Raw genomic sequence first — 23,517 nt, forward strand, 5'->3', positions numbered from 1 at the left:
ACATTATTAATTACACGGTGAAGTCATTAATTACACTTTGGATGGTGTATCAATATACCCAGTCACTACAAAGATACAGGCGTTCTTCCTAACTCAGTTGCCGGAGAGGAAGGAAACTGCTCAGGGATTTAACCATGAGAACAATGGTGACTTTAAAACAGCTACCGAGTTTAATGGCTGTGATAGGAGAAAACTGAAAATATTCCATAACATGCATCTGTTTGCAACAAGGCACTAAAGTAATACTGCACAGAATGTGGCAAAGCAATTCACTTTTGGTCCTGAATACATAATATTATGTTTGGGGCAAATCCAATACAGCATATTACTGAGTACCACTCTTCAAATTTCAAGCATAGAGTGGCTGCATCATGTTAACGGTATGCTTGTAATCCTTAAGGACTGGGGAATTTTTCAGGATAAAAAACGACCGTAATGGAGCTAATCACAGGCAAAATCCTAGAGGAAAACCTGGTTCAGTCTGCTTTCCACCAGACACTGGGAGATGAATTCACCCTTCAGCAGAACAATAACCTAAAACACAAGGCCAAAACTAAACTGGAGTTGCTTACCAAGAAGACAGTGAATGTTTTTGAATGGCCGAGTTACAGTTTTGGCTTAAATCTATTTGAAAATCTATGGCAATACCTGAACATGGTTGTCTAGCAATGATCAACAACTTATTTCACAGCTTCAATCATTTTGAAAAGAATAATGGGCAAATGTTGCACAATCCAGGTGTGGAAAGCTCTTAGAGACTTACCCATTAAGCTCACAGCTGTAATCACTGCCAAAGGTGCTTCTACAAAGTATTGACTCAGGGGTATGAATACTTATATAAATGAGATTTCATTTTCAATACATTTGCCCCCAAAAATCTAAAATTATGTTTTCACTTTGTCATTATTGGGTATTGTGTGTAGATGGGTGAGAAACATTTTACATTTTGAATACAGGCTGTAACACAACAAAATGTTGAATAAGTCAAGGGGTATGCATACTTTCTGAAGGCACTGTAGGTTCTTGAGATTGTATCTTGCCCCATGCAAATATAACTTTAAGCTGTGTGTGTCAGCATTAGATGAAAGATGATATTTTTGGCTCTGACGGTGTTCCACTCTCTTTCTCCATCGCTCCATCCCTTCCTCCCTCCATCAGCATGAGAAGTTCACCAGCCAGCTCCAGCTGACTAAGAAGCACTTCAACGGTGAGCCCACCAAGTCACCTGCCAAGTCCCCCGCTAAGACCCCCAGACCAGCCGAGACCAAGGCAGCCGAGGGGACCACCATGGAGCCATCGGCCAAACCTGCTGATTCACACCAGGGAGATGACAAGATGGCAGGTGAGAGCAGGAAGCACATATAAGAGATTACATGTATGTTGTACGGTATGACCCAGTCATTTCAGGGAAATAATGAATGGGATATTTCAGTTTTGATTTTCAATCATGACACAGTATTTGGAAATAATATCAATTTTATAACGATAGCATTTTAGAATCTGTATTCTGAATGAGTAAGCAATGAATGTCCTGATCCTACCATAGATTGGACAGTGATACACATGTCTGGACTACCAGTCATCTAAAAGACTAATAAACCTTTCACTGCCTGTCTCTTATGGAGACTTGTTTATCTATTGACTGTAATAAAAGAGGGAGGGTTTAGGGTGTTTAAATTACACATTGTCATTAAAAACATCACACTAATCTGAGCTACTGTCCTGTACCACTGGGGTGTCTTATCTGATTAGCCAGCCCAGCATGCCTCTGGTCCCACTATCAGTAGACACTGGGCAAAGACGTCAATTAAACGTCTATTTCACGTTGGTTCAACGTAATTTCATTGAAATGACGCATAAACAACATTGATTCAACCAGTGTGTGCCCAGTGGGAAAGAGCTATATTTATCTACAGGATGCAGCAGAGTGGCTGCAGCTGCTCCTATCTCTCCATGTGCAGCTGACAGTGAGAATGTCTCCTACACTTGCATCGTTTACGCACTATCGTCAAGTCACTCAGCTGGAGGGAGGGTTTATGCTGGTGTTGGTGTGGATAGCAGTTTAGTATCTCTTACAGTAGATGGTACAGCTGTTGGAGTTATTTCACTGTCAGGTCTACACCTGTTGTATTCTGCACATTGACTAATGAAATGCGATTTGGAGATTTTTGGTCCCAACCGCCGTGTCTTTGTGAGACGCAGAGTAAGTGAACGGATGATCTCTTCATGTATGGTTCCCACCATGAAGCATGGAGGAGGAGGTGTGATGGTGTGGGGGTGCTTTGCTGGTGACACTGTCAGTGATTTATAAAAAATTCAAGGCACGCTTAACCAGCATGGCTACCACAGCATTCTGCAGCGATCCCATCTGGTTTGCGCTTAGTGGGACTATCATTTGTTTTTAGACAGGACAATGACACAACACACCTCCAGGCTGTGTAAGGGCTATTTGACCAAGAAGGAAAGCGATGGAGTGCTGCATCAGATTACCTGGCCTCCACAATCACCCGACCTCAACCAAATTGAGATGGTTTGGGATGAGTTGGACTGCAGAGTGAAGGAAAAGCAACCAATAAGTGTTCAGAATATGTGGGAACTCCTTCAAGATTGTTGGAAAAGCATCCCTCATGCTGGTTGAGAAAATGCCAAGAGTGTGCAAAGCTGTCATCAAGGCAAAGGGTGGCTATTTTGAAGAATCTCAAATATGAAATATATTTGTTTAACACTGTTTTGGTAACTACATGATTCCATCTGTGTTTTTTCATAGTTTTGATGTATTCACTATTATTCTACTAAGTGGAAAATAGTAGAAATGAAGAAAAACCCTTGAATGAATAGGTGTGTCCACACTTTTGAGTGGTATTGCACATATACATTATTTATTTTGCTCAGAAACTTAAACCACCCGCGGTCCGCCAGTTAAGGAACCCTGGTCTATAGTATCAGGATCAAAACAACAGATGTTCTAACACTGTCATATGGGGCATCAGACTTAACACATAAGTCAAGTGAACATTACATTTAACCCGGCTTGCCACCCATTATGTGTCTAATTACAGCATCTGCAGTGGGGGCCTTCAGCAGAGGGCCTGTAATGATAGGGGGAGCCACATCCACACATGTCTCCTTTATTACTCGACAACCATTAAAAAATAGGAGGCGGGAAGTGTTTACATGTGTTCCTCCTTGTCGGGTTCTCTGCCACCTGGATATTGAAGCCTGCTAATTGTCCTTTTAATACTAATGTATTATTCCCCCCGCTGATTCACAGACAGGCAGTTACCGTATGTTCCCTTTCCTCTCTGCAGTCAGACAGTCACCTTATGTTCCCTTTCCTCTCTGCAGTCACAGTCACCGTATGTTCCCTTTCCTCTCTGCAGTCAGACAGTCACCGTATGTTCCCTTTCCTCTCTGCAGTCAGACCGTATGTTCCCTTTCCTCTCTGCAGTCAGACCGTATGTTCCCTTTCCTCTCTGCAGTCAGACCGTATGTTCCCTTTCCTCTCTGCAGTCAGACCGTATGTTCCCTTTCCTCTCTGTAGTCAGACCGTATGTTCCCTTTCCTCTCTGTAGTCAGACCGTATGTTCCCTTTCCTCTCTGTAGTCAGACCGTATGTTCCCTTTCCTCTCTGCAGTCAGACCGTATGTTCCCTTTCCTCTCTGTAGTCAGACCGTATGTTCCCTTTCCTCTCTGTAGTCAGACCGTATGTTCCCTTTCCTCTCTGCAGTCAGACCGTATGTTCCCTTTCCTCTCTGTAGTCAGACCGTATGTTCCCTTTCCTCTCTGCAGTCAGACCGTATGTTCCCTTTCCTCTCTGCAGTCAGACCGTATGTTCCCTTTCCTCTCTGCAGTCAGACCGTATGTTCCCTTTCCTCTCTGTAGTCAGACCGTATGTTCCCTTTCCTCTCTGTAGTCAGACCGTATGTTCCCTTTCCTCTCTGCAGTCAGACCGTATGTTCCCTTTCCTCTCTGCAGTCAGACCGTATGTTCCCTTTCCTCTCTGCAGTCAGACCGTATGTTCCCTTTCCTCTCTGCAGTCAGACCGTGTGTTCCCTTTCCTCTCTGCAGTCAGACCGTATGTTCCCTTTCCTCTCTGTAGTCAGACCGTATGTTCCCTTTCCTCTCTGCAGTCAGACCGTATGTTCCCTTTCCTCTCTGTAGTCAGACCGTATGTTCCCTTTCCTCTCTGCAGTCAGACCGTATGTTCCCTTTCCTCTCTGCAGTCAGACCGTATGTTCCCTTTCCTCTCTGTAGTCAGACCGTATGTTCCCTTTCCTCTGCAGTCAGACCGTATGTTCCCTTTCCTCTCTGTAGTCACAGTCACCGTGTGTTCCCTTTCCTCTCTGCAGTCAGACCGTACCGTATGTTCCCTTTCCTCTCTGCAGCACACCACCATAGGTTAACTGGAGATGTTATGCAGGCAGGCAAAACTCCTCACCAATCTTGCAGCATTTATAGGCTCGTCACTAATCTTGTAGCAATAATAGGCATTTATATGCATTTTGAACACAGTCCTCTGTGAATGCACACTGCAATTAGTGCATTCTTTGGATTAGTGCATTCTTTGGGTTTTGTTCATATGCAAAGTCAGTGCTTGCTTACACTGCAGCCCGAAGTGAATATTGGGTTCCATTTTGCTATTGCGACATTGTTGGCAGTAAATGGGCCTACACATTGTGTCCCAGACCTGGCTTCAACTAACAAATACTATTTGCATGGTCTGTAAAGTCACACCCATATTAACATCCCAGCTGGATTTAGCTGGGTGAAGTCAAAGTGGGGAGAGGAGAAGGTAGTTAGAAGTTCAGGTCTTTGGCAGTGGGGAGAGAAGGTAGTTAGATAGTGGAGCAGAGGTTGGTGTTGATGGGTTTGTGCCTCATTTTTCTGCTGATTGGGTAATGTAGGTCAGGGGAACGTCTAAAGCCAAACCACTGATCTAAGTCCCATCATCCAGGACAGATGAATTAAAAGTGTCATGACTTCCACCGAAGTCGGTCCCTCTCCTTGTTCGGGCGGCGTTCGGCGGTCGAAGTCACCGACCTTCTAGCCATCGCTGATCCTCTTTTCATTTTCCATTGGTTTTGTCTGGTCTTCCTTCACACCTGGTTTCAATCCCATCAATTACATGTTGTGTATTTAACCCTCTGTTCCTCCTCATGTCCTTGTCGGTGATTGTTTATTGTAAGTGTTTGTGCACGTCTGTCCTGGTGTGCGTTGGGTTATGTACCATTTTATTGTTTTGTTAATAAACTGCGCTGTTGGAAACACAGTAATTTCTCTCCTGCGTCTGACTTCTCTGCCGCCAGTTCACACCCCTTACAAAAAGACACAGTGCAGCTGCTCAGGAACAGTCACAGTAACTACTGGCCAGTTACTGTACCAATTGACTTCATTCATTTTGTCAAACACCCCTTGACGAATGTCATACATTAAATCTAAACTGTGTGATACCTCTTGTGTTTGTGTTATAGGGGACATAGCAGCATCGCACCGGGGAACACCTCTGTATGGACAGCCATCTTGGTGGGGGGATGGGGATGCAGACGATGAGAACTCCTTCAAGCAGGAGACCAAGACGTATGGGAAGAAGCATGACAGCTCTGCAGCAGGTAAGAACCAACTTGACCTCATCATATCTCAAGTATGAAATTATATGTTTGAAATGTTGGCAAGATGATCAGATGCATGCACACATGTTTCAGTACATTAGATGAGCTACTCTAGGACATGATTAAATGTACAGTACATTAGATGAGCTACTCTAGGACATGATTAAATGAACAGTACATTACATGAGCTACTCTAGGACATGATTAAATGTACAGTACATTAGATGAGCTACTCTAGGACATGATTAATTAAATGTACAGTGCATTACATGAGCTACTCTAGAACATGATTAATTAAATGTACAGTGCATTAGATGAGCTACTCTAGGACATGATTAAATGTACAGTACATTAGATGAGCTACTCTAGGACATGATTAAATGTACAGTACATTAGATGAGCTACTCTATGACATGATTAAATGTAGTGCATTATATGAGCTACTCTAGGACATGATTAAATGTACAGTACATTAGATGAGCTACTCTAGGACATGATTAAATGTACAGTACATTAGATGAGCTACTCTAGGACATGATCAAATATTAATTGGCACTCTTTCATGAACACAAATGACAATTAAATGACATTCTTGATGGCTCGAGGTCAAATCAACATGAACTATCTTTTTCCGTGGGATCTCTTTTTCTGAACTGGCAGGTGTTCCTGGTTGATTATTGGCCTCTATGTAATGTGTGTTCTGAAGTATTGCTGGTGTTCTAACAGAACTATATGCCAATTTGGAACATAAAGAATACTTTCTGTAAGTAGTGAGATGGTGGCTTCATGTTAATTCCCAGGCTCATCCGGTCTTTGTGTATGGAGGGTAATGTGACTCAGTACACCGTGTGGATATGCATGGTGTGTGTTTGTGTTGGTCCAAAGGATCCCATTAAGTTGTGCTGGGCAGGAGTAACAGGATTAAAGATTAGGCCAGGCTTGGTGGCTGTAGGACACCCAATAGGTGCTGGGGTGGAGTGGGGGAAGGCCGTCCAGACGTCTTCACAACTGTCTTGGTGTGTGTGCACCATGATAGTTCATTAGTGATGTGGATACCAAGGAACATGAAACTCTCGACCCTCTTCACTACAGCCCCGTCAATGTTAATGGGGGTCTATTCGGCCCTTCTTTTCCTGTAGTCCATGATCAGCTCCTTTGTCTTGCTCACATTGAGGGAGAGGTTGTTGTCATGGCACCACACTGCCAGGTCTCTAACCTCCTCCCTATAGTCTGTCTCACCGTTGTCGGTGATCAGGCCTACCACTGTTGTGTCATCAGCAAACTTAATGATGGTGATAGAGTCGTGTTTGGCCACGCAGTCGTGGGTGAACAGGGAGTACAGGAGGGGACTAAGCATGCACCCGTGAGGGGCCCCAGTATTGAGGATAAGCATGGCAGATGTGTTGTTGTCTACCCATACCACCTGGGGGCGGCCCATCAGGAAGTCCAGGATCCAGTTGCAGAGGGAGGTGTTTAGTCCCAGGGTCCTTAGCTTAGTGATGAGCTTTGTGGGCACTATGGTGTTGAACGCTGAGCTGTAGTCAGTGAACAGCATTCTCACATTGGTGTTCCTTTTGTCCAGGTGGGAAAGGACAGTGTGGAGTGCGATTGAGATTGCGTCATCTGTTGGGGAGGTATGCAAATTGGAGTGGGTCTAGGGTTTCTGGGATGATGGTGTTGATGTGAGCCATGACCAGCCTTTCAAAGCACTTCATGGCTACCGACATGAGTAGTACAGCGTTGTAGTCATTTAGGCAGGTTACCTTCGCTTTCTTGGGCACAGGGACTATGGTGGTCTGCTTGGAACATGTAGGTATTACAGACTCGGTCAAGGAGAGGTTGAACATGTCAGTGAAGAGGTTGATTAATAAGGGTAAAACAGTTAAAAGTCCTACCAGACTACTTAGGTTTATACTGTTATGTGGTTACTGTCATAAATATGTATTAATATGGGTGTTAGTAATGCTCTGTCATAAATATGTATTAACATGGTTGTTGTTAGTAATGCTCTGTTATAAATATGCATTAACATGGGTGTTGTTAGTAATGCTCTGTCATGAATATGTATTAATATGGGTGTTAGTAATGCTCTGTCATAAATATGTATTAATATGGGTGTTGATAGTAATGTTCTGTCATGAATATGTATTAATATGGGTGTTAGTAATGTTCTGTCATGAATATGTATTAACATGGGTGTTGTTAGTAATGCTCTGTCATGAATATGTATTAACATTGGTGATGTTAGTTATTCTGTGTGTGTGTCTCATGCACTCTAATGCAGTGGTTCCCAACCAGGGGTACTAGGACCCATGGGGATACTTGAGAAGACTCATGAGACCATAGACCTACTGGTAAAATGCACATGAGGGGGTACTTCAGGGGTACACCGGACAGTTGGTGGTATAGTAACTGAAAAAGGTTGGGAACCACTGCTCTAATGTACAGTGTTCCTGTTAAATGAATGACCACTGTGACCCTCAGTGCTTTAGAATTGAGTCACATGATTCATCATGAAATCTTTAGAGGAAGAGTGGTAGTATTTATTTAAAAAAAGGGAGGTTCTAAGCTTAGGTTGTGGTGGTCTTGTTTGTGGAAGCAGTGGGTATTTGTTTGATGCTTGGATAGGATGAAACCTGAAAGCCTTATTTACCACCAGACCTGTTGGTGACTATAAAGTAGGACCTGATGCAAGGGGTATCAGTTTGAATATAGTTCTCTAAATGGACAACGTTATGTCCCATTTCACTCCATTTTTTACTTTGTTGAAAGCCACAGTTATTTGCAGTCATGCTTTCAGGAGCATATCTGTTTTCAAAGAGATACAAACATTACTTACTTTCAAGTTGAATTGAAAGATATAACTTTCGAGAAAGATTTGGCCTTATAGGGGGATCCTAAATCCCAGTAGGTATTATACTTTGAATATTTGACTTTGATATTGTTCCCTTACTCCATAAGGGAGGAAATGTACAAAACTAACTTGTATTTTCCAAGAACAACTCAGCTGCTCGCTTTGTCATACGTATAAACTAGATGGTCTACATTTGCCATTGTAACAGTATAACTTTATGGCGTCCCCTCGCCCCGGGCGCGAACCAGGGACCCTCTGCACACATCAACAATGGTCGCCCACGAAGCATCGTTACCCATCGCTCCACAAAGGCCGCGGCCCTTGCAGAGCAAGGGGAAACCCTACTTCACGTCTCAGAGCAAGTGACGTAACCGATTGAAATGCTATTAGCGCGTACCCGCTAACTAGCTGCCATTTCACATCCGTTACACTCACCCCCCTTTCAACCTCCTCCTTTTCCGCAGCAACCAGTGATCCGGGTCACGGCACCAATGTAACAGTATAACTTTATGGCGTCCCCTCGCCCCGACCCGGGCGCGAACCAGGGACCCTCTGCACACATCAACAACGGTCGCCCACGAAGCATCGTTACCCATCGCTCCACAAAGGCCACGGCCCTTGCAGAGCAAGGGGAAACCCTACTTCACGTCTTAGAGCAAGTGACGTAACCGATTGAAATGCTATTAGCGCGTACCCGCTAACTAGCTGCCATTTCACATCCGTTACACCATAATGCCTTGCCACATAATCAAATGAAGTTACACAATCATTATTAAGTAAGTGACATTATTAAGTAAGTGACACTACATGGCTTTGTGCCTGTCTGCCTGGGCCACAGCACAGCCTGACCTGTTTTCCCACCAATGCTCCTTATAGGACACATCACTGCACTCTATACTCCTCTGTAAACTGGTCATCTCTGTATACTCGTGCCAAGTCACACTGGTTGATGCTTATTTATAAAACACTCTTAGGCCTCACTCCCCCCTATCTGAGATATCTACTGCAGCCCCCATCCTCCACATACAACACCCATTCTGCCAGTCACATTCTGTTAAAGGTCCCCAAAGCGCACACATTCCTGGGTCGCTCGTCTTTTCAGTTCGCTTCAGCTAGAGACTGGAACGAGCTGCAACAAACTCTCAAACTGGACCGTTTTATCTCCATCTCTTCTTACTGACAGTTGTGGCTGCTTTGCGTGATATATTGTTGTCTCTACCTTCTTGCGGTTGTGCTATTGTCTGTGCCCAATAATGTTTGTACCATGTTTTGTGCTGCTACCATGTTGTGTTGCTACCATGTTGTTGTCATGTTGTGTTGCTACCATGCTGTGTTGTTGTCTTAGGTCTCTCTTTATGTAGTGTAGTGGTGTCTCTCTTGTCGCGATGTGTGTTTTGTCCTGTATTTTTTATTTTAAGCCCTGCCCCTGTCCCCACAGGAGGCCATTTGTCTTTTGGTAGGTCGTCATTGTAAATAAGAATTTGTTGTTTAACTGACTTGCCCAGTTAAATAAAGGTTACATGAATAAATAGAGGGCTGTGTTCTGCCAGGGCCTCAGACACTGATTCAGACTAATGGTGAGACTCAGAACAGACACAGCTCAGCGGCCCATTTGGGGCCTGTGACCTCTGACCTCTAGATACTGATCCCCAGTGTTCTCCTCTCTGTGAACCTACAGACGGCAGAGAGCCTAAGAGGAGTGAGAGGCCTATGGAGGATGGTCTGGGTCCTGAGCCCAGCTACTTTGAGATCCCCACCAAGGAGACTCAGATGGCTGAGGACAGCATTCATGAGATCCCCACCAAAGACACTGAGGGGGCTGCTGCTACCACCGCCAGCAGCGCTCAGGGCCACGCCTCACCTCACGCCTTCACCATCGAGTTTGATGACACCTCCCCTGGCAAGGTCAGGATTAAGGACCATGTGTCCAAACTGACTCCGGACCACCGGCCCCGGCCTAAGAAGACCCCCCAGCCGGGGAGCAAGGATCTCAGCACCCTACAGGCCGCCATGATGGCCTCTGAGAGCAAGGTGGCTGATTGGCTGGCCCACAATGACCCCCCCACGGTGCGCACTGAGTCCACAGAGGATGACAGCAAGAGCATCAAGAGTGATGTTCCCGTCCACTTCCACAGGCTCAAAGGTGAGGGCCAAATCTTGCCTGTCAATGTCCTCAGGCTGGTCATTGTAAATATAATTTGTTCTTAACTGACTTGCCTAGTTAAATAAAGGTAAAATATATATATATATTTAAATATGCCCCATACCTGTCATTGTTCTCAGGCTTTTTATGTAATCTGCTGTGTGTATTGGAGCAGGAGATCCTTGCTTAGCATTGGTTCAGATCTTTCCCACATTAAAGAATTACTTCCACTTTTCTAATGCCTGTAGCTACAGTCTCACTCCAAGCTGCAGTACAGCAGGCAGTCAGACAGGAGAGAAGGCAGGAAATGCCATGGCGTGTTTACTCCTCCTGTAGGCAGTCAGACAGGAGAGAGGGCAGGAAATGCCATGGCGTGTTTACTCCTCCTGTAGGCAGTCAGACAGGAGAGAAGGCAGGAAATGCCATGGTGTGTTTACTCCTCCTGTAGGCAGTCAGACAGGAGAGAAGGCAGGAAATGCCATAGCGTGTTTACTCCTCCTGTAGGCAGTCAGACAGGAGAGAAGGCAGGAAATGCCATGGCGTGTTTACTCCTCCTGTAGGCAGTCAGACAGGAGAGAAGGCAGGAAAGGCCATGGCGTGTTTACTCCTCCTGTAGGCAGTCAGACAGGAGAGAAGGCAGGAAATGCCATGGCGTGTTTACTCCTCCTGTAGGCAGTCAGACAGGAGAGAAAGCAGGAAATGCCATGGCGTGTTTACTCCTCCTGTAGGCAGTCAGACAGGAGAGAAGGCAGGAAATGCCATGGCGTGTTTACTCCTCTTGTAGCCTGATCTGACTTTCATCCTGCTAGAAGGCTTTACACGCTACTCATCTGAATGGCTTTATCTAGCTGTATGATTCCTCTTCTCAAGGAGACTCTGCGCAGACAAAATTCACTGTGAAGCCATATCATCTCCATGATGATATGATGTAACTCTAAAGTTCACTTATAATAAATAGTGTCTGTTTATGTAATTCTATAAAGGTCCCTTATATTAAATAGTGTCTGTTTTTGTAATTGTATAAGGTCCCCACCCTGTAGCAAATAAAGTCCAACCCTCCTTTGTACTGTATATCGGTGACAGAGACACACCTCTATGACTCTCTATGTACAACCTCCCACTCTTTCTAATGATTCTTCAGTCTTAAATCTCTCAGCCTTCCATTTACAGTAATACGAGAGAGACCAGGCATGGCTCTGTTAATGGCAGTCCGAATTGTCTACTTCCTCAGGATTAGTCCCCAGCACTTCTAAATCCCCCAGCCATCTCCCAGCTCTGACACCCATTGACTGAGCTTAGCATGGATGGCACAGTAGGCAACCTGCCTTTCTGCCTGCCTCCCCCATTCTCCCCGCCTAAGGCACTCATTTTCTGCTGTACACCAAGGAGCCAAGCCGTATCCATCCCATCTCCTTAATGATTCATCCACATAGTGCTTTAGTTGTGCTTTCCCTTTGTTTCATATTTTAATTGGAGCCTGGACACTATCTCTGTCTGCATCTTCATGACCATCTCTGGGCCTTTTGTGGGACGCTGTTTGACAGGACTCAATAGAGTGTGGGCTGGGCATTAACTACTCTTTGGAGCTGGCTAATTAAATGGCTGCTAATTTCTGGTGTACGATAGCTGTGTCTGGGGGTGGGGTGCAGACAGAGTGGTATAAATGGAGATTTATGAAGCACAAAGCACGTACAAAGGTGAAGTCAGAGGCTGAGCTGCTGAGTGCTACAGTGCATACAATGTTTGGCTGCTGTACTTTGAGGCGTTTCTCCTGTAACTCAATTTTTGGGGTGTATTCTGAAGCTGTACCTTCCAGAGGCTATTGTGGGAGTCTAGCTGTGGGATCGAGGGGAGGAAGAAACAGGGGTCAGTGTTGCAGTTGGAGTTCTCGTGCTGCAGGCGGTCAGGACTGTGAGCTTTGGAGGTGTGCATGTTTGTGTGAGGCATGCTCAGTGGAGCTCAGTGGAGCTGTGGTGCTCAGTGCAGTCACCACCCGCAGGGAGAAAGAGCTGTGCGTGTGAGGCATGCTCAGTGGTGCTCACTGCAGTCATCAGCCCCAGGGACAGAGAGCTGTGTGTGTGCGGTCAATCGTGAGGACGGGAAAGCAAGACGAGCCTGAAGCTGCTGAGTGTTAATATTCATGTTCTCAGGTGGGTCTCAGAAATACAATGGATGGAGAGGGGGCTGGTAGGTGCATGGGGAAAGCATGACGATACTGTGTAGCTTTTACACTGCAGAGTAAGGGTTAACTTTGTTGTTTGTGATGTAAATGAACAGTTTAATATCTGTTACGTTTTGGTGGTCTTAGTCTCTGTTAACCTGTAGAAGGTTAACAATACCATCCCTGTTTAGTCTCTGTTAACCTGTAGAAGGTTAACAATACCATCCCTGTTTAGTCTCTGTTAACCTGTAGAAGGTTAACAATACCATCCCTGTTTATGTCGTGAATGTTGTGTGTTTTAAAACTGTGTGATGGAGATTTGACATTTGTCTGTGTTAGTGTTTGCGCTGCTGTGCTGTGTGTACTATGGTTAATTGTTGTTTTGTTGGCTGTCTTCTATATTTTATGTTACAGTTAACTTAGTTTTTTTGTCGGCAAATTGTATATAGTATGTATAAGCTGGAAGTAGAAGCCTAACTATTGTTGTCCATTAGTTTACTACAATTAGGGGAGGGGTGGTAGGGTTAGGGGAAAATAATAAAGAAATATGTATTTTGTTATATACTATATAGTGCATTCGGAAAGTATTCAATTCCTTTGACTTTTTACACATTTTGTTACGTTACAGCCTTATTCTAAAATGAATAAAAAATATATCAATCTACACACAATACCCCATAATGATGAAGCGAAAACAGGTTTTTAGAAATATCTATTAAAAATAAAAACAGAAATACCATATTTACTTAAGTATTCAGACACCTTGCTCTGAGACTCAAAATTTAGCTCAGGTGCATCCTGTTTCCATTGATCATTGACCAAGCCATGAAATCGAAGGAATTGTCCATAGAGCTCCGAGACAGGATTGTGTCAAGGCACAGATCTGGGGAAGGGTACCAAAACATTGAAGGTCCCCAAGAACACATTGGCCTCCATCATTCTTCAATAGAAGAAGTTTGGAACCACCAAGACTCTTCCTAGAAGCTGGCCGCCCAGCCAAACTGAGTAATTCGAGGAGAAGGGCCTTGGTCAGGGAAGTGACCAAGAACCCGATAGTCACTCTGACAGAGCTCCAGAGTTCCTTTGTGGAGATGGTAGAACCTTCCAGAAGAACCATCTATGCAACACTCCACCAATCAGGTCTTTATGGTAGAGTGGCCAGATGGAAGCCACTCCTCAGTAAAAGGCATATGACAGCAAGGTTCTCTGGTCTGATAAAACCAAGATTGAACTCCTTGGCCTGAATGCCAAGCGTTACGTCTGGAGGAAACCAGGCACCATCCCTACGGTGAAGCATGGTGGTGGCAGCATCATGCTGTGGGGATGAACGGAGGGAAAGATGAATGGAGCAAAGTACAGAGGAATCCTGCTCAGGACCTCAGACTGGGGCGAAGGTTCACCTTCCAACAGGACAGCAACCCTAAGCACACAGCCAGGAAGTAGATTTAACTGTGTTGATTGTCTCTGTACTGTGTAGTAGAGTTAACTGTTTTGTTTTTGCTTGATGTGTCTGTGTGCTGTGTGTGATGAGGTGGAGTGGAGGAGATGCACTCTGACTCATGTGGGGCGGGCGGGGTTGTGGCCGGGGCCAGCCAGCTCTAGTCACTCAGAGACATGCAGCGCTGTGAGGCTCCTAACAGATTGTTTGTCTGCTGCTGCATGAAAGGCCTCTGTTTCCAGAGTGGCCTGGTGATATTCTGTCTCTGAACCCACCACTGTCACGTCTGACTGCATGCTACTTCCTGAGCCCCTGCTTTCCCTCCCTCCTCCCTTCCTGCTCCTGCTCCACCCTCCAACCCCCTCCTCTCTCCCCCTCTGCCCACAGGGAGGCAGGGCTAGTAGTACTGTGGCTGTGTGAAGTCTGGAGACATTAGATTCCATCATAGAGGACTATCTGTCCTTTCTTTCTCTAGGTCATGATTAGCAGTTGAAAGGTCAGAGGTTAGATGTTATAGGTTGTGTGTTTCCTGTAAGTGCAGTAACTCAGGTCTGTGCTCTCCTCCTGTCTTGGTTCTCCCAGGCAGCAAGCATGAGGACGGTACCCAGAGTGACTCTGAGAACGGGATTGGCCTGCGCTTCGGCAGCCGGAGGCTGGCTCTGGAGGAGAGGCTGAGGTCGGCACAGGGAGGACAAGGAGGTCAGTGGGGTCGGACTACCGGCAACAGGACTACCTTCATGATCGAATTCTACAACGATGATAACCCCCGCAAGCGACGCTCCTACTCCTTCTCCCAGACTGCACCGCTGCTTGGGGGTGCGGCCAGGGAGGCTCTTTGCCCCACCCCCCCCTCCCACTCTAAGGCCCCTTCCACCATGACCACAGAATTCAGTAAGGCCCCGTTATCAGCGGCCCTGATAGCGGGAGCCCCCACTGCCGCCCGAGTTCTGATGAAGCAGAGGTCTGAGGACCACAGCATGGGGAGGAGCTCGGTCAGTACAGGCCACCAGACCACTGAGCCCAGCCCCAGTGAGGAGGGTCTGAGGAACCCTCGGTCCCAGGGGGACAGGGAGCAGCAGGATGACCAGAGCGATAAGGGAACCTACACCATCGAGTTGGAGAACGGCAACCCTGAGGAGGAGGAGGCCAGGCGCATGATAGACAAGGTCAGCTTTCTGATATATATTCACACTCAGCTCAAGGATATATCATTGTGGGTTGGGTTGCTGTGAAAATCGGAAGCAATACAAATTTCATTTTATTTTTATATTATCTGAATTGCATGTAGGAAAGCTGACTTGGTTTGAAAGTAAGAATGACCAAGTTCTCCTTGTCTTGAATTAACGTAATTGAATTAACTTTATTGAACGGGGCATTCAAAGGGCATGCTATTTTTCTATAGTTTTCTGAAATATCCGCCATAAATAGCGTCCACTAAGCATGCTGAGCTTTTGAGCTGTAATGATCTGTCGTCACATTGATTTATTACATTGCTATTTTCCGAATGAAAAGCATTTGACTATGTCCTCTAGTCCTCTGTGACCCATGGGTAAAGGGACATTGGATTTCATTTTGTAATGTATTTCATTTCCAACAATGTGGTCATTACGAGACTATTTAAAATATTTACCTTGTACAATATAGAATCTAAAATTCCTTTCAAACTTTGGTGCACTGAAGTTCTTGATCGGGCACTTTCACTAATACTCTAATTTTCAATAGTATAGAAATAAAGAAATGTCACTGTTAGTATTAGGAAATGGTACATCTCGCTCTGAGATGGAGGTCTATTTCCATCAAGTCTCTCTGTTCTTATTAGGATTAGCTCATATGAACAGCCATACACATTAAGAGAGTGGGCTATCATACACTCTTAGGGAAATAAGGTGCTATCTAGAACCTTAAAGGGTTCTTCAGCTGTCCCCATAGGAGAACCCTTTGAAGAACCCTTTTTGGTTCCATGTAGAACCCTTTCCACAGAGGGTTCTACATAGAACCAAAAAGGGCTATCGTACAATCAAAGAACTCTTTTGGAACCCATTTTTCTAAGAGTGTAGTGTGTATAACTTGGCTGACACAATCCAGCGTAACAGCTGCCATCATAAAAAAACACTATTAAAACCACATACGACTCATAAATCCTTTAAAGGAATAATATATTTTGGTATTTTTTTCATTAGTCCACTGCTGATAGTCCCAAAATGTTTTGCATGTCAGCAATCAAGTTGTCAAGATATATGACTTTCAAAAAGTAAATTATAACTTGCCACATCATCACGCGTGTTTCATCATATGATGCATTTTGTGTCATCATGGTTATGTGGCAAGTTACAATTATCTTTTTGAAAGTCCAATATCTTGAAAACTTTTTGGGACTGTACCCCTTTGAAGAACCCTTTTGGGTTCCATGTAGAACCCTTTCCACAGAGGGTACTACATAAAACCCAAAAGGGTTCTACCTGGAATCAAAAGATTTTTCTACGAGTGTAGTGCTCAGTCTGATCACAGCATGCCATGTTACATACCGCTATAGAGCAAATCTAACATTTTGAGGCTCACCATCGAGCTCTCTCCATTATTTGCTCATGTAACAGCTGCCTGCGTGCTTTCTCATGCTGAATGAAAAGATTTCTAGAAGGGAGAGTCTCGGAAGTAGAGGAGAGTTTACTGCTGAGGCGGGGCTTAAGATTACCCCAAATAAAATCGGTTTAAACATGTTGCCCTGATATGTACTTTTTTCTCTCATTAAACATGTATATGGGACATAAAATATGGTATTTGGGGCATGGATGAAGAGGGGAGTGGGTTGGGGGGGGCATTGGTGGTAGATAGCCTAGTGTGGCAGGTAGCCTAGTGGTTAGAGCATTGGGCCACTAACCGAAAGGTTGCTAGATTGAATCCCCGAGCTGACATGGTAAAAGTCTGTTGTTCTGCCCCTGAACAAGGCAGTTGATCAACTGTTCCTAGGCCGTCATTTTAAATAAGAGTTTGTTCTTAACTGACTTGCCTAGTTAAATAAAACAATTGGTTGTCAGTTTTATTCAGAGCATAGACTGGGTAGTCTTCTCTGAACTAGAAGTGTGATTATGGTAATTCCTATAATTAGCTGACACACTAATTGGCACACTGCTCTCAGTTTTCTTTACATGGCTGTAATGTGTGTTCTTTCTCGTGCTGTTACCATGGCACTGGCCTTGTGTGGATGTATGGGGCAGTGCTTTAATTGTCTCTGGCCCTCATGTTGGTCCAATATCAGCCACCTTTGTCTATTGAGTAGAATAGACTACAGTGAAAAGTCATGTAGCTCTTTATTACCTTAATACTCAGGTGTTCGGGGTGGAGCAGAACCAGGATCTGTCTGTCTCAGGACCAGTAGAACTACAACAAGGAGGAGGGGGGAAGGAGAAGAAGGACAGGAAGACCACAGAGATGGAAGAAACGGTGAAACCAAGCTGCCTTCCATCCGAGGTAAAACACCACTTCCATAGAGACTGCATAGAGATTGCACCCAATCGCTCACGGCTTTTAGTCATCATAGCCTGCCAGGCTACCAACACCTGATAGCATCTATCTCATTCAGTGATGTGATGCTTGAGAAATGTATCCCATCACTAACATTCATTATTATGGCCTTGACATACTTGGGTCGAGTCACTCGCTGTCTCTTTCCCTGACCCTCACACTCCTTCTCAGGGACGGGGCAGCCTCTGAAAACTGTTGTGTTACTATGCCAAAATACAATTTATTTTCCAGTGGAACTCCTATTGTTTTAGTTTTCTGAGGAGAGTGATGCACAAACCACCCACTGCACACACACTGGTTGAATCAACATTGTTTCAATGAAACTGCATTGTTGGTTAAGGGCTTGTAGGTAAGCATTTCACGGTAAGGTCTTCACCTGTTGTATTCGGCGCATGTGACAAATACAGTTTAGTTTGATTTGAATAGACGTTGAATTGATGTCTGTGCCCAGTGGGCAGGAATGAGGCTGAGATCACAAAAAGTTAACAATGCTAGTGCTGATTTCCTCATGACAGAGCAAAAATATAAACGCATCATGCATTCCAAGATTTTACTGAGTTCCAGTTCATAGAAGGAAATCAGTCAATGTAAATACATTCATTAGGCCCTAATCTATGGATTTCACATGACTGAACAGAGGCGCAGAAATTTTTTAAACATTTTATTTCACCTTTAACCAGGTAGGCCAGTTGAGAACAAGTTCTCATTTACAACTGCGACCTGGCCAAGATAAAGCAAAGCAGTGCGACACAAACAACAACACAGTTACACATGGAATAAACAAACATACAGTCAATAACACAATAGAAAAGTCTATATACAGTGTGTGCAAATGAAGTAAGATTAGGGAGGTAAGGCAATAAATAGGCCGTTGTGGCAAAGGAATTACAATATAGCAATTAAACACTGGGGTGACAGATGTGCAGAATATGAATGTGCAAGTAGAGATACTGGGGTGCAAAGGATCAAGAAAACCAAAAAATAACAATATGGGGATGAGGTAGTTGGGTGGGCTATTTACAGATGGGCTATGTACAGTTGCAGTGATCTGTGAGCTGCTCTGACAGCTGATGCTTAAAGTTAGTGAGGTAGATATGAGTCTCCAGCTTCAGTGATTTTTGCAATTCGTTCCAGTCATTGGCAGCAGAGTGAGCTGAGAAGGCGGGGCTTTACCTAGCAAAGACTTATAGATGACCTGGAGCTAGTGGGTTTGGCGACGAATATGTAGCAAGGACCAGCCAACGAGAGCATTGCCGCAGTGGTGGGCAGTATATAGGGCTTTGTTGACAAAACTGATGGCGCTGTGATAGACTGCATCCAGTTTGCTGAGTAGAGTGTTGGAGGCTATTTTGTAAATGACATCGCCAAAGTCAAGGATCGGTAGGATAGTCCGTTTTTGGCAGCATGAGTGAAGGATACTTTATTGCAAAATAGGAAGCCCATTCTAGATTTAATTTTGGATTGGAGATGGTTAATGTGAGTCTGGAAGGAGAGTTTACAGTCTAACCAGACACCTAGGTATTTGTAGTTGTCACATATTCTAAGTCAGAACTGTCCAGAGTAGTGATGCTAGACGGTCGGGCAGGTGCGGGCAGCGATCGGTTGAAGAGCATGCATTTAGTTTTATTAGCAGTTAAGAGTAGTTGGAGGCTACGGAAGGAGCGTTGTATGGCATTGAAGCTCGTCTGGAGGTTTGTTAACAGTGTCCAAAGAAGGGCCAGAAGTATACAGAATGTTATCGTCTGCGTAGAGGTGGATCAGAGAATCAGCAGCAGCAAGAGCGACATCATTAATGTCTACAGAGAAAAGAGTCGGCCCGAGAATTGAACCCTGTGGCACCCCCATAGAGACTGTCAGAGGTCCGGACAACAGGCCCTCCGATTTAACACACTGAACTCTATCTGAGAAGTAGTTGGTGAAACAGGCGAGGCAGTCATTTCAGAAACCAAGGCTGCTGATGAGAATGTGGTGATTGACAGAGTCGAAAGTCTTGGCCAGGGTGATGAATACAGCTGCACAGTATTGTGTTTTTTCAATGGCGGTTATGATATCGTTTAGGACCTTGAGCACGGCTGAGGTGCACCCATGACCATCTCTGAAAACAGATTGCAAAGTGGAGAAGGTACGGTGGGATTCGAAATAGTCGGTGATCTGTTTGTTAACTTGGCTTTCGAAGACCTTTGAAAGGCAGGGTAGGATAGATATAGGTCTGTAACAGTTTGAGTCTAAGGTGTCTCCCCCTTTGAAGAGGGGGATGACCACGGCAGCTTTCCAATCTTGAGGGATCTCAGACGATACAAAATATAAAATAAAATCAAAAGAGAGGTTAAACAGGCTAGTAATAGGGGTTGCAACAATTGCGGTGGATATTTATAGAAAGAGGGGGTCCAGATTGTCTAGCCCACCTAATTTGTAGGGGTTCAGATTTTGCAGCTCTTTCAGAACATCAGCTATCTGGATTTGGGTGAATGAGAAATGGGGGAGGCTTGGGCAAGTTGCTGTGGGGAGTGCAGAGCTGTTGATCGGGGTAGGGGTAGCCAGGTGGAAAGCATGGCCAGCCGTAGAAAAATGCTTACTGAACTTCTCAATTATTGTGGATGTATTTGTGCTGACAGTGTTTCCTAGCCTCAGTGCAGTGGGCAGCTGGGAGGAGGTGTCCCAGAACTTTTTGAGTGTGTGCTACAGGATGCACATTTGTGTTTGAAAACGCTAGCCTTTGCTTTCCTAACTGCTTGTGTATATTATTGAAAATCTGCATATCGCAGGGTCTATTCGATGCTAATGCAGTACGCCACAGGATGTTTTTGTGCTGGTCAAGGGCAGTCGGGTCCCGAGTGAACCAAGGGCTACATCTGTTCCTGGTTCAAAATGTTTTGAATGGGGCATGCTTATTTAAGATGGTGAGGAAAGCACTTCTAAAGAATAACCAGGCATCCTCTACTGACGGAATGAGATCAATATCCTTCCAAGATACCCGGGCCAGGTCGATTAGAAAGGCCTGCTCGCTGAAGTGTTTTATGGAGCGTTTGACAGTGAGGAGGGGTGGTCGGGTTGACCGCGGACTCATTACGGATGCAGGCAATGTTGGGGGTTCCGTTTCTCAAGTATAGAAAATAGCAGATCCATACCACATTGATGCTCTGTATGTTGAAATTGAGGCAAAGAAAAAAAAAGATATATACACGGGACACAACAAGATAAAGACATCTGACTGCTACTCTATCTTGGATTATTAGCTTTATTACAGACATAAATACTCCTCAGCATTCCTGCAGTCAGCATGCCAATTGAATGCTATCTCAACTTGAGACATCTGTGCCGTTGTATTGTGTGACAGAACTGCACATTTTAGAGTGGCCTTTTATTATCCCCAGCACAAGTTGCACCTGTTTTTTTATATATTTTTAATTTTAATTTTATTAGGATCCCCAAAAGGCTGTTGCAAAAGCAGCAGCTAATTTTCCTGGGGTCCCCACAAAAGATGAAACATAATACAGAATGACATAATACAGAACATCATTAGACAAGAACAGCTCAAGGACAGAACTACATATGTTAATGATCATGCTGTTTAATCAGCTTCTAGATATGCCACACCTGTCAGGTGGATGGATTATCTTGACAGGGGAGAAATGCTAAATAACAGGGATGTAAACAAAGTTGTGCACACAATTTGAGAGAAATAAGCTTTTTGTACATATGGAACTTTATTGGGACCTTTTTATTTCAGCTCATGAAACATGGGACCAACACTTTACATGTTGCGTTTACATTTTTGTTCAGTATATTTACAGTTGATCCATTTCTCACAGTCGGAAAATAATAAATAAATGTGAATTATTTTATGGATTATAATGAATGGACATTTTTGTAGGCATTGATACATTTTTAGTTGGTGCAAATGAAGTCAGACATTTTAAAGTGGAAATTACAAACTTTAGAATCCTTTTTAAAACGTGAATAACCTACACAAAATGTCCTGCAACAACAGTGGGATCAAATTAATTACATCTGTACTATAAATATAGGAAAGCAAGAGCTCCAGATTGCATTAAGATTACTCTATTGGAAGGGGAGTAGTGGAGTAGTTGTGTGTCAGCCAGGCACTCCCCGCTTCCTTGTTATTCACAGAGTAGGCCACTCAGTCTGTGACCTAGTTCATAGAGAGATGAGAAATAATGCTCTGTCCCCTCCAGGCAAGTTCCATACAAGTCACAAAGGGAGGAAGGAGACTGTATATAGTCCACAATAGGCTAGGATGGTCCACAACAGTCTAGTATAGTCCACAACAGTCTAGTATAGTCTACAATAGTCTAGTATGGTCTACAATAGTCTAGTATGGTCTACAATATTCTAGGATAGTCTACATCAGTTTAGTATAGTCCACAACAATCTAGTATAGTCTACAATATTCTAGGATAGTCTACATCAGTTTAGTATAGTCCACAATAGCCTAGTATAGTCTATAATCGTCTATCTGATGTATATTGGGATCCATTTGCGGTCGGTGCCGTTTTTTTTTTAAATCAACATTTGTTATGAACATATTTCTATTACAGCATATTGGATGACTGTCATTTGTATTACATATTGGATGCATATTGGATGACTGTCATTTGTATTACATATTGGATGCATATTGGATGACTGTCATTTGTATTACATATTGGATGCATATTGGATGACTGTCATTTGTATTGCATATTGGATGCATATTGGATGACTGTCATTTGTATTACATATTGGATGCATATTGGATGACTGTCATTTGTATTACATATTGGATGCATATTGGATGACTGTCATTTGTATTACATATTGGATGCATATTGGATGACTGTCATTTGTATTACATATTGGATGCATATTGGATGACTGTCATTTGTATTGCATATTGGATGCATATTGGATGACTGTCATTTGTATTACATATTGGATGCATATTGGATGACTGTCATTTGTATTGCATATTGGATGCATATTGGATGACTGTCATTTGTATTACATATTGGATGCATATTGGATGACTGTCATTTGTATTACATATTGGATGACTGTCATTTGTATTACATATTGGATGCATATTGGATGACTGTCATTTGTATTACATATTGGATGCATATTGGATGACTGTCATTTGTATTACATATTGGATGCATATTGGATGACTGTCATTTGTATTACATATTGGATGCATATTGGATGACTGTCATTTGTATTACATATTGGATGCATATTGGATGACTGTCATTTGTATTACATATTGGATGCATATTGGATGACTGTAATTTGTATTGCATATTGGATGACTGTCATTTGTATTGCATATTGGATGACTGTCATTTGTATTGCATATTGGATGCATATTGGATGACTGTCATCCATTCACCCAGTTCAGTGTAACATCAATAGGTTTAGGCTACTACATGATGCTCAAATTTTCCTTATGCCCATCATGAGGTTGCTGCAACCTAGCCTATGGATGAAGGTTTACAACATACAGTTGAAGTCGGAAGTTTACATACACTTAGGTTGGAGTATTTAAAACTCATTTTTCAACCACTCCACACATTTCTTGTTAACAAACTATAGTTTTGGCAAGTTGGTTAGGACATCTACTTTGTGCATGACACAAGTCATTTTTCCAACAATTGTTTACAGACAGATTATTTCACTTATAATTCAATGTATCACAATTCCAGTGTGTCAGAAGTTTACATACACTAAGTTGACTGTGCCTTTAACCAGCTTGGAAAATTCCAGAAAATTATATAATGGCTTTAGAAGCTT

General features: G+C 43.7%; 1 protein-coding gene across 2 annotated transcripts in view; it reads left to right on the plus strand.

Moving 5' to 3' along the window:
• Positions 1-23,517, plus strand: part of LOC139571437 (centrosomal protein of 170 kDa-like) — a 72,393-nt gene that overhangs the window by 32,878 nt on the left and 15,998 nt on the right. The window contains exons 6-10 of one of the 2 annotated variants that reach the window (XM_071394309.1): positions 1,159-1,342; positions 5,472-5,609; positions 10,142-10,606; positions 14,788-15,371; positions 17,533-17,673. In XM_071394309.1, the coding sequence (XP_071250410.1) occupies positions 1,159-1,342; positions 5,472-5,609; positions 10,142-10,606; positions 14,788-15,371; positions 17,533-17,673 (1,512 nt within the window). The remainder of the gene's footprint in view (positions 1-1,158; positions 1,343-5,471; positions 5,610-10,141; positions 10,607-14,787; positions 15,372-17,532; positions 17,674-23,517) is intronic. The other variant, XM_071394310.1, reaches the window with a different exon arrangement.

Source organism: Salvelinus alpinus, chromosome 3, assembly GCF_045679555.1.
Source record: "Salvelinus alpinus chromosome 3, SLU_Salpinus.1, whole genome shotgun sequence".
Lineage (NCBI taxonomy): Eukaryota > Metazoa > Chordata > Actinopteri > Salmoniformes > Salmonidae > Salvelinus > Salvelinus alpinus.